The sequence below is a fragment of the Thamnophis elegans genome, chromosome 5 (assembly GCF_009769535.1).
Source record: "Thamnophis elegans isolate rThaEle1 chromosome 5, rThaEle1.pri, whole genome shotgun sequence".
Lineage (NCBI taxonomy): Eukaryota > Metazoa > Chordata > Lepidosauria > Squamata > Colubridae > Thamnophis > Thamnophis elegans.
Window position 1 is genome coordinate 34245411 of NC_045545.1, and position 12106 is coordinate 34257516.

Here is a 12106-nt window from a genome sequence, read left to right on the forward strand (position 1 = left end):
TAGTGCTTATTAATAATTCTGACATTAACTTCAGTGTTAAAAGCCACAAAAGAGGGAACCAAAGCAAGGATTCAGAAATAAAGGGAATCTCTGTTATGTTCTCGGAGACTGAAGTGTTTAGCTCTTTGAACATGCCTAGTAATGATGGTGTGTTGATTGATGGAAAAGAGAACACTGAAAACTAAGAGGTAGGAAATGGAATAATCTATTGGAATTGACTCCTTGCTTTTAGGAGATGGAAGTTTGTTATAGCACCACATTATAGATTCTACTTATTTCCAAATCTGGCATAAAATCTGTGCAACCCTACTACAGTGGAAATAAGTAGGAGCAAGGCAATGATTTCTGTGTATTTTACACATTCTTTAGATAGGCATTCGTTTATAATTTTAAAAAAATCCAAAATAGCTCATTGAGACCATCCCCTGCCTTTCAGATGTGGAATGTTGGCCACTGGGGGAAAGAGAGAAGAATGTCTGACCCACAATCCGAAGTTAAGAATTATAATTGGATAGACATAATTTATACTGTGGCTTCCTGAAAAAGGAAAAAAAATACATATATGCACATTAATCAGTTTTTCTTTAGTTTGTAAGCCCCATAAGTGAATATTTTAGGGGAAAATATTTATGATTTACCTATAGTTTGCTTTAGAAACAATGAAGTCTCTTAAACAAATAGGACTTAAAATATTTGGACTATTTGATGTTCACATTTATATTATTTCAAAGTACTAATACCAAATTTCAAGCAAAAGAACTAAGAACAGGTCCTCTGATTTCTTCCCTTCCTGTCCTATTTTCATTTCTTCTAATTCTATTGAAGCTGCTTTTGTTTGTCAAACTTAACTAGATTTCCTAAAAAGGGTGACTGTACTATTTTTTAAATAAAATGTTCTTTCTGAATTTTTGCATACACTATTAATTATAAACATTATAAATTAAGGATAGCGTCTTAATGTCTTTATAACCAGATAGAAGATAAGGCCAAGTATGATGCCATCTTTGATAGCCTGAATCCAATGAATGGATTATTGTCCGGTGATAAAGTGAAACCCGTTCTCTTAAACTCTAAGCTACCTGTTGATGTCTTGGGAAGGGTAAGAACAACAAATAATTTCGCAAACCATAATAATTTCTCCTGTTGAATTCTGTAGTTAGAGTTGAATAAATGTACAATCATTCCTCCTCCTTACACCTTTCACACTCTCATTATTCACAGCCACCTAAGGAGAGTCATTAAAAGGGGGCAATAGCAATACCGCTTCACAGTGCTTTGTAGCCCTCGCTAAGCGATTTACAGAATCAGCATTCTCTCCCCCCCCCCCCCCCCAAAAAAATCTGGGTCCCCATTTTACAGACCTCAGAAGGATGGAAGGCCAAGTCAACCTTGAGCTGACGAGAATCGAACTGCTGGCAGCAGAAGAAGCCTGCAGTACTGCATCATAACTACTGTGCCACCATGGCTTGGGTTAGAAAGAGTAGTACCGTACTAGCAGTTGGACTCAAGATTGCAGGTTTCTAGTGATCTTGGACAGAGTATGGATAACCCTTGCTTAACAATCATAGTTGGAACCAGCAGCTTGATCCATGAAGACGTCACATCATGTTGATGACTTATGACCCTAACTTCCTCCGCAATCATTAAGTGAATCACCCCTTGAGCAACCCCTGGTTGTTAAACAAGACATCAGGGATCAAGACTTGTGATTTGACTGCTGGTTGTCAAGTTGATTGTCCGAAGCTGGCTGTGAAGCATGTAAATGGTGATCACATGGTGGTCAGCTGTTGTGACAGTTAAGAATGCCTGCAAATTGCAAAGTGCTGAAATCTTGATGACATGACTATTGGAACACTGCAACATAAAATTATTTTTTCAGTGAAGACCATAACATTACTTTTTCAGTGCCATTGTAACATCAAGCAATTGCTGGATAGTTGTTAAGTGAATGTAGCTTAGTGTAAAGAGAAGTTGTGACAGTTGTTTATTCTTTGCTTTCCCCTTCGGTAGCTGATCTCTAAATCATTAAGAATTTTTTAAGGCTATGCATTAACAGGACAGTCAGTTTGGTGCAGTGGTTACGGCATGAGACTAGAAACCAGGAGACTATGAGTTCTAATCTCATTTTAGCCATAAAACCTGTTGTGTGTCTTTGGGCCATTCAGTCTCACACAGCCCTAGGAAGGAGAAGTTGGCAAACTATTCTAAAAAAACCTTGCCAAGAAAACTGCAGGGATTTGTCCAGGTAGATGAATCCTTTGACTCAAAGGATTCATCCTCCAAATGCATTATTTAGGAAATACTATTTTTGTGTCTTAAAGTTATATATTTCTCCCCCAACCATAAAATGAAATTTTCTATTGATGTATCTAATAAAGATTTTGTTGATACACTATATAGTCTATATAGAGCCGAGGTGGCGCAGTGGTTAGGGTGCAGTACTGCAGGCCACTTCAGCTGACTGTTATCTGCAGTTCAGCGGTTCTAATCTCACCGGCTCAAGGTTGACTCAGCCTTCCATCCTTCCAAGGTGGTGAAATGACCCAAACTGTGGGGGCGATATGCTGACTCTGTAAACCGCTTAGAGAGGGCTGAAAGCCCTATGAAGCGGTATATAAGTTGAACTGCTATTGCTATGCTATAGTCTTAATCCCAAAGGTTTCACTTTCATGTATATGTTGTACATACAGTATGTTGCAAGTAACGGGGTGTTGGCTCTCCAGATATAGAATTATAATGTGAACCATCGTGCTGCTAAATATTTCTCCTGCCAGTCACATGAATTACGTTTCAGAAACATATGGAGGATTCAGATATGATTTAAAAAAAATAAACATTCTTTTCTCAATAAGAATGACCTTTTTTTAGTACTCGTTGTTACATTAATGGCATGGAAATTGCTCACCTGTATTAAAATGAAAATGAGTTTCTTTAAATTGCATTCAGGAATAGGAGAATAGCACATAGGAAAATAAATTCTCTACATTGTATTTTTCTTCTAAAATATTTTATAGGGAGAAAAAAGAGAGGGTGTTTTTGATGGATGGAAACATTTCTTCCCTTGCTAATTTTCACCTGCTCCTGATTTCAGCTTTAATTGGATGTTGTGATGTGGGAAACATTTCATGGAAACAATATGAAATGTATGATTTGTCTTGAAATGAGTAATTTATCTCTAATAATAAATGATTGAAAGGCCTCTAGGCCATCAGTTTGAATTTTTGTTAATGACATTAAATAAATAAACATATGATAAAGTTAAGGTATTGTCCCTTAAAGCTTACTTTTTAACCTTTAACCTCTTAAAACTCCTTGATTACTGATGATGAGAATGTGTCACATTGACATATGAATGATATTTTAAAAATGTAAAGAAAGACAATATTTGGTAATTGACAGTAATTTGAAAATGTAAAATATTTCTTGAGATGAGCTTTGTTTGTTAGGTTTGGGAGTTAAGCGATATTGATCATGATGGAATGTTGGATCGAGATGAATTTGCTGTTGTAAGTATGAATAAAATGAAGATTTTCATTGGTGATATGTATTTGAACCTTGTGCTTTGATATAGCCTATAGGCTAATCAATAAAGCTATCATATCATATGAATTTATATATTACAAAATTTTCAAAACAGTGTTTAAAAATAGTTAGAGAAGGACATAATGTAATATTTCTTGTTGCATATAATTTTTTTTGAGGAAGAGCTATTAGGTTTTTAAAAAATGTAAGTTCCAACAGTGATGGGTTTTTTTTAAAAAAAAAAATGCAAATTTTATCTTTTATCTAATGTGATATTATTTTTCCCATCACATGATGCCTCCATAAAGTGTTTTAAACATTTCATTCAACTGGTTTCTACTTTATTTCTGAAGAGTTTATTGAAGGCTTATTGACACATTAGTGAAAGTCCTTTCCCAGAAGGGCAGATTTACTGTTTAAGGCACGTTCTTCAGTATTCATTTATCTACGAAGCCAGGTTTCCTTGTTAACAAACATATATAATGTTCTAAGCTACAGAAGGATATAAATGTAAAATTACACAGATACATTGTATGTTTAGCCTATATACAACACTACATATTTTGCCATACCAGATAAGGCTTTTGTGTTCTATGTAATTGTTTCCAAGCCTCCTTTGGGGGGGGGGGGGTGAAGTATTTCAGGGTTTTCTGCTCTCACACGTTCTTTTTAACATCTACATGAGGCTGCTGATGGTCTATTGATTTGGGATCTTCAATATGTGGGAATGTACTCAAACATTCCCAATCCAGGCTGATCAGGTAATGCTCGTCAAACTCAAGTCAGTCTAACAAGACTGGTTTTGGTTTTTGACACCTTCTTTTGACATCCTTCTGCTAAGGATATTTCATATTTAGTCTTGAATGAGTTGCACTTTTCCCCCTTTGGAGCTGGTTGTTCCAGGACTTGTCCTGGATTTCATATCTCCTGCTCAGAAAAGGTTGGCAGATGTGGTTAAGAAGAGCCTTGCACAAATCTATTTGGTCAACCCATTTACACCTTATCTGGACTGTAAGGCACGTCAAACAGTCACTCATGCTTTATTCACCTCATACTTAGACAAGTGTAAGGCATTCTATATGATGCTGCCCTTGGAAACTACTCAGAAGTTACAACTGATCCAGAATGTGACAGCATCGACAGCTATGGCATGCCTCATCTTGCTCACACAATACTTTTGCTTCATGGGCTGCACTGGTATCATTAGGCTTCTGGGTACCATTCAAGCTCTAGGTAAAATTAAATTTAACACTTGGGTTGGAATGATGGCAAGCCCCTTGTATTTTAGGGGTTGGGTTTTGTATGCAGTCCACAGTTGTTATATAATTGAACAGCCTTATAAATGTATGCAGTCCACAGTTGTTATATATATGTATGCAGTCCACAGTTGTTATATAATTGAACAGCCTTATAAATTTAATAAAATTAAAAAGACTATCTCTTTGCTGTTTTAGTTTTACTACTGTATTTGAAATACAGTAAATGAGCAGAAGAGTAGCTGAGACAAAAGGAAGTAGAAAACATTAACAGCTTTATCTAGCTCAATTACTACATTAACTATGAGGTTGCATAATAAAAACTAATGTTTGGTCCATGTCTTTGACCACTTCAAAAATGTCTATTCAGGCCAGTTCTTGGTATACTGTGCTCTTGAGAAGGAACCTGTGCCAATGTCCTTGCCTTCAGCTTTAGTGCCACCATCTAAAAGAAAAGGTATCAGCATTCCAGTTGTCGGGCAGTCATGCCACCTTCAACACCCAACAAAGAGTGTAATCAGTCCGTGTTACCTGTCAGCCTATTACCATCCACATCATCAGTAACACAGGTACCTTTGACAAAGAGTAGTGTTTTGATCTGTTGGTTCACGAAGTGTAATTGAAATGTAAAATGTAGTTATTGCTTTACTTTGTAGTGGTTGTATCACCTGCAGACAGGATAACATATCACGAAATCTTCCTGAAACCGACAAGGACATGGATGGCTTTGTCTCTGGTGTGGAAGCTAGAGAACTATTCTTGAAAACTGGTTTGCCTTCAGCTCTACTTGCACACATCTGGTAAGAGTTTTTTCCAGCATTTCTTGAAAAGAATAAAATAATCTAATTCTCCTGTGCGCTGCTTGGAGAGTCCAAGCATGGGTTAACACAGTCTATCTGCCTTTACACTGAGTGAGTTTTTTCTTTGACCATGCCTCCCTTTGCCTACTTAATTTCATTTTAAAACTCAATCTGCCCGTTAGGACTATTCAGGGGAGCTCTCCAGTCCAAGAACAGATAGACTGGTCTCCCCAAGAGTTATTTACCTTAACATCGTATAGAGATATACATTCCTAAGACAGAAGCCTAAAACGCTAAGCTTGTTGATCGCTGAGAGTTTTGCCGGGTCGTTTTCTTCCCCGCTGGTCGCAAGTGGGGTCGGAGCGCGTGAGTTGCTTGTCTGTCGGCTGCTGGCGAGCAAGGGGGTGGCGGGAGGTTTTCCGACAATAAGATTCCCCCAATCGCTGATTTACGGAGGTTGCGCGGGGCGTTCGACGCTGGGCGACATCAGCGGTGCTCCCTTTCCTGCCCGGTAACAGTGACGGCCATTTTAGACCGTTCGCGTGCTTTCTGGTCCTTGACTGGCGTTTGGCGGGTAGGGGCTGCGCACGCAGTAGCCGCCATTTTCTTCACTTCGACTTGAGAGAGCCACGTGGAGCACGCCCGGGGCCAGAGAAGGAGAAAGACGCTTCTAAACTCACCTCTCAGCCACAGATTGCCGCTGGGAAGCACAGGGCCTAGTCCAGGGCGCCGTCTAGTCCTGCCTTCCTGTTTTTCACCACTCGGGGACCCGGAAACACAAGCCTGCGGAGGCAACGGCCCCGCACGCCCATAGGTCGCGAACCTCCCCTGAACAGGGAAAGCTACCACCTGGGTCCCCCTCTGATCATGGTGGGGAAAGAGAATCTCCCTTCGGGGCAGTAGATCACCGTCTATAGGGGAGGAGGATTCGAGGGAACCCTCCCCGGTTGCCTCCTGGGGGTACCCCGAGTCGCCCAGCTCTTCACTCAGAGAGGAACTGGAACCCTTCCAGGGTATTCTCCCAGCGGAGCAGGGGACCAGTTCGGGTGGGCATAGGAGCCGGCTGGCTCCAAGCAGGCCTCGGCCCAGGGAGGATAAGGGACCTGCCTTATCCGCAGAAATGAGGGAGGTGATCACCATAGCCATCTCCCAAGGCACAGCCGAGGGCATTAGGCAGAAGGAGGCCTGTAAGCCCGGGTCCTCTAAGTCTAAGCAGACCCCTGCAGACACCACTACCCAGGCCCTGGCCTCTCCAGGGCACCTCGGTGGCCACGGAGGATTCAGCCTGGGAGGATGAGGAGGCTCTCCTGGTGGCGACACGACCTCAGCAAAATCATTACAGCTGTAGAGTACTCAGCGGATGCCTCGCTGAATGCAGCCAAGTTCGCTTCTAGGGCGTTGGCGTCCAACATAACCTCTCGCTGCTTACTGTGGCTTCGCCACTGGCAGGCAGACATGAAGGCAAAGTGGGAGTTGGCTTCTGCTCCCTTCAAAGGGGGACAGCTTTTCGGGGAGGCCCTGGACAAATTTGTCATTGAAACAAAGGACAAACGTAAGATTCTTCCGACCACCCTGAAGAAGAACGAGCGTAAGAGTTCCAGTTCTTTTCGGAAGCAGTCCTTTCGAGCCCAGGACGCTGCCCAGGCATCCACCTCTTCCTCATACCACAGACCCTACATCCAGGGGGGCGATGGGAGTGAGGATAGGAACTCTTTCGGGTCACGTGATAGACAGCAACAGCATTCCTTTTGGAAGCCATTTCGTGGAGGCAACAACAACAACTCCCGCCAATTCCGTAGGGGCAAGTGATGATCACAGGGTTCCTCCCATAGGAGGTTGGCTTCAATTATACGCCGACAAGTGGGAGGAGATCACCTCAGGCTCGTGGGTCCTCAATACAATCAGGAAGGGCCTAGTCTTAGAATTCCTATCTTTTCCCCAAAGGAAATTCATTTATTGCCCGACCTGAAGAATCCCATAAAGAGGGGGCTCATGCAGGCGGAGATCCTCCATCTCCTCCAGATAAGGCCATAGAACCCGTACCAAGGGAACAGGAGAGGCAGGGATTCTATTCCATACTGTTTCCTGGTTCCGAAGAATTCAGGGGGATGGAGGGCCATCTTGGATCTGAAAAGCCTGAATCAGCATCTGGCTTACAAAAGGTTCAAGATGCAATCCTCCACTCTATTCTAGATTGCATAAGACAGGGAGACCTGCTGACATCTATAGATTTAAAGGAGGCCCTACCTGCACGTCCTCATCCATGCTGCCCACAGGAGGTTCCTGAGGTTCCATTACGGACGGGGAGGCACTACCAATACAGAGCCCTCCCCTTCGGCCTCTCGTCTGCTCCCAGAAACTTCACGAAGCTCCTGGCAGTGGTGGCGGCCCACCTCCGGAATCGTCCGATCCGTCTAGAATGCTATCTAGACGACATCATCACCACTCCTCAAGTCCAGACCCAGGCGCGACGAGACGTCCAGGTGACCATTCGGACACTGCAACAACACGGCTTCTCGGTGAACCTGGAGAAGAGCCATTTCAAACCAACCACACGCATCCAGCACCTGGGCACCACATCGACTCGGTCTCCTGCCAGGTGTTCCTGTCACCGGATCCACTGGCCAACCTCAGGAGCAGAGTGCGTCAATGCCGTCAGTCCAGGTCGGTACCGATCATCAGACTATCCAACTCCTAGGCATCATGATCTCATGTCTGAAGGTGGTTCCCTGGGCACGTCTCCATGCCAGGGAACTACAGTGGTTCCTCCTCCCGATGCAAAGAGCGAAGACCAGCAATTCCTCCAGATGAGTGCGACTTCCGCAGAAGGTAATTCGATCCCTAGCCTGGTGGAGGACATCGGCAGTCGAGAGGGGGTGCCTGTTCAAGGGAAACGAAAGGGTCGTGGTGACAACAGACGTCAGTCTTCACGGATGGGGAGCACACTGTCAGGGCCAGCTCGCCCAAGGCCAATGGTCCCAGAGGGAAGCCTCCCACAGCATAAACTGGCTAGAGCTGAGGGCAGCCCACCTCGCTCTATGGCAACTCGCGACACTGATTGTGGGGTCAACATGTCTTGTTACTGACAGACAATGTGGCAACAAAAGCTCACATAAACAGGCAAGGTGGCACCCACTACAGGAGCCTCATGACAAAGGCAGAGGCCCTGGGCAGGTGGGCAGAACGTCATTTAGCTTCAATCAGAGCGGACCACATTTCCAGGACCAGCAATCAGGAAGCAGACTGGCTGATTCGGCAGCAGATCGACCACTCAGAGTGGCGTCTCCATCCAGACCTGTTCAACCAGATCGTGCGAGATTCGGCAAACCGCAAGTAGACCTATTTGCCACACACACCTATACACAACTGCCACGATTCTTCTCCCATTATCATTCGTCATGGGCGGAAGGGACAAATGCGCTGAGGTGCAGGTGGCCCCCAGAACTGTTGTACGCATTTCCCCCTCTAACCTCTTATTCCACAAGTAGTGTCCAAACTACTAGCGGAGAAAGCAGAGATCATCCTGGTAGCACCATTCTGGCCCAGGAGGTCCTGATACGCAGACCTTGTCAGTCTCCCCATCCAGAGACCGTGGAGGATTCCTCAGGATCAAGTGTCCCTCAGCCAAGGGGGCGTCTGCTACCTGGACCCCCAGTGGCTGCAGTTAGCTGTATGGCACTTGAGGGGGACCTCCTGAGGAAACATAACCTTTCTGACAAGGTCATGCACACTATTCAGGCGTCCAGGAGACCTTCCACCACTAGGATATACGACGCGACCTGGGTCGCATTTTCAACCTGGTGTAAGACGAGGGGTATCAAAGACATTTCTGCTACAATTCCGCAACTTCTGGACTTTCTGCAGGAAGGTTTGGACAGGGGATTAGCACCTAACACTCTCCGTCGTCAAGTTGTGGCCTTGTCCACCATCCTTGCTAGTGGTTCATCTCGCCCATTGAGTCAGCATCCACAGGTCAAAGTTCCCTGAAGGGCGCGTGAATATCAGTCCCCAGGCGGTTCACCGTTACCCGTCCTGGAACTTACCGTTCATTCTGTGAGCCTTAACGGGAGCTCCATTCGAGCCAATTCGAACAACGAGTCTCCATCATTTGACTATTAAGACGGCCTTCTTGGTGGCCATTACATCAGCTCGACGGGTGTCTGAACTGGCGGCTCTCTCCGTCAGGGAGGACCTGTGCATTGTACATACTAACAGAGTCATATTGAGACTTGACCCCACATTCATCCCTAAGGTCAACACTCAATTTCATAGAGCTCATGAAGTAATTCTTCCTAACTTTTGTCCCAAGCCTACTCACCCTAGGGAACGCAGTTGGCATAAGTTGGACGTGAGACGTGCTATACGCATATATAAAGAGGACCAAAGCATTCCGATGCTCCGAATCCTTTTTTGTGTCATTCCATCCTGGGTCACTGGGCTGCAAGGTGTCTTCTCATACCATCTGACGTTGGTTGTGTGCCTGCATCAAGTTGGCCCACGAACTCAACTAGAAGCGCCTCTACCTCAGCAGCATGGGCGACCCAGGCACCCATTATCGACATTTGCAGAGCGGCCACATGGGCTTCTCCCACTGCGTTTATCAAGAACTACAAAATTGACACCTTTGCCTCAGCCGAAGCCTCCTTCGGAAGAAGAATTCTGCAGAAGGTTGCAGAGGCTCAGGAGACTCCGGTCACTACCCGCCCTGTGACACAATAGCTTGGGTATGTCCCATGCTTGGACTCTCCAAGCAGCACACAGGAGAAAGACTGTTGGCTTACCTGAACGGTCGTTCTCTGGGTGCTGCGGGAGAATCCAAACCCGCCCAGGGTCTTCTGAAGAGTTCAGGACTTTGACTATTGATGACTGGAACGGGACTCCTGCTACTTCATTTTTAAACTGAAATTAAGGAGGCAAAGAGAGGCGTGGTCAAAGAAAAAACTCACTCAGTCCAAGGGCAGATAGACTGTGTTAACCCATGCTTGGACTCTCCCACAGCGCTCAGAGAACGACCGTTCAGGTAAGCCAATGGTCTTTTCTTTAAAATTGATGAAAAATAACTAGTTATTCTACATTTGGAATTTATTGTTTTTCCACATGCTTGCATTCAATTGTACACTCTAGCTCGAGTTACTGTATTTTAAGAATTGAAATAACCAATGTTGATGCTTTTTCTAAAGTGAATCCTAAATTTTGATATAAGGTCCGTGTTTAATGTCACTCTTCTTGGTGCCAAAATGAAGGTTTTGGCATTTTAGGTTCTAAACAGAGAACTTTTTTTAAAATTGTAAAGATGAAAGACCTTGTACAGAATAAACTTATAGTCAAGTGGCATAAAGTGCAATAATAAATATGTTACCTGCTTCAGAATGTACACTATAAATACTTAGCTTAGTTGTATTGTGTTGCTCTATTTTTTGTTTTGAATCTCAAACACTTCCAAGTCACAGTCATTCTGAAATATAATGGCATTTATTAGAGGCTTATTATGAAGTGTGAACTCGGCTATGGAATGCAAAATTTATGGCTAGATTTCAAAATTAAATAGATTTAAAATAGTAATTTTTAATCTAAAGAGCATGTCCATGGTATGAGAAATTTCATTATCTTTCTTTAATGGATTTTACAGGGCTCTTTGTGACACAAAGGATTGTGGGAAGCTTTCCAAGGAACAATTTGCTTTGGCCTTCCATTTAATCAATCAGAAGCTGACAAAGGGAATTGATCCCCCACAGGTGCTAACGACAGACATGATTCCTCCATCAGAGAGAACCGCTTCACAAAATGTGAGATTTGTGACATTTCATAAAATGTGGTAAAGATTAGTTGGGAGTTGTACTATGTGCTTGAACTTGGTATCTCAGATAATAGTAGATATAGAAACTGGTTAACAGGAACACACAAACTCTGCTCATATTATTGATAAACCTTCCTTCATCTCACTAGCCAACCAAGCAGATACAAGTTGTTTGTATAAAATAAAATGAAAACATGGACACATTATTAGAAAATGGATATTCTTTGATTTTTGCAAGCTTAAAATAGCTTCATTGAGTGCTGTTTATATCTTCCTGTTCATATTTTAAAGATAATAACAATTCAGTTTAAAGACCAGGTGGATTAAGCGCTAATAAATTACTAGAATCAATTCCATGTATGTGCATGCAGACTTGTTCTCAACATTGCAGTCACTGGAAAAGACAAATAAGATATTATTTCTGCTACATACTATGTGAGATGCATCGCCTTTATGAAATATTCTTATTGAAGAAATTCTATGATTCCTAAGGACATACTGAAATAATTTCAGTATAAGCAGGATACATTTATATATTGTGTACTTTTGTGGCATTGTTGCATTTCAAATAATAAATACTCAATAAAAAAAACAAAATGTTAATGTTCTCCTGATTTGATAATTGAGCTTCTTCTTGGTTGTGCTAAGTCATATTACCCAAATAAATTGAACTCCTTGTGAGAAATTACACTCAAAAATTCTTCATTTTGTTTGACTTCTACAATATCAAA

General features: G+C 43.0%; 1 protein-coding gene across 1 annotated transcript in view; it reads left to right on the forward strand.

The window, feature by feature from the left end:
* EPS15 (epidermal growth factor receptor pathway substrate 15) overlaps positions 1 to 12106 on the forward strand; it is a 68462-nt gene that overhangs the window by 22027 nt on the left and 34329 nt on the right. Inside the window, 7 exon segments of the mRNA XM_032217212.1 lie at positions 974 to 1099; positions 3447 to 3510; positions 5149 to 5247; positions 5250 to 5363; positions 5435 to 5479; positions 5482 to 5578; positions 11208 to 11364. Coding sequence (XP_032073103.1) covers positions 974 to 1099; positions 3447 to 3510; positions 5149 to 5247; positions 5250 to 5363; positions 5435 to 5479; positions 5482 to 5578; positions 11208 to 11364 — 702 coding nt within the window.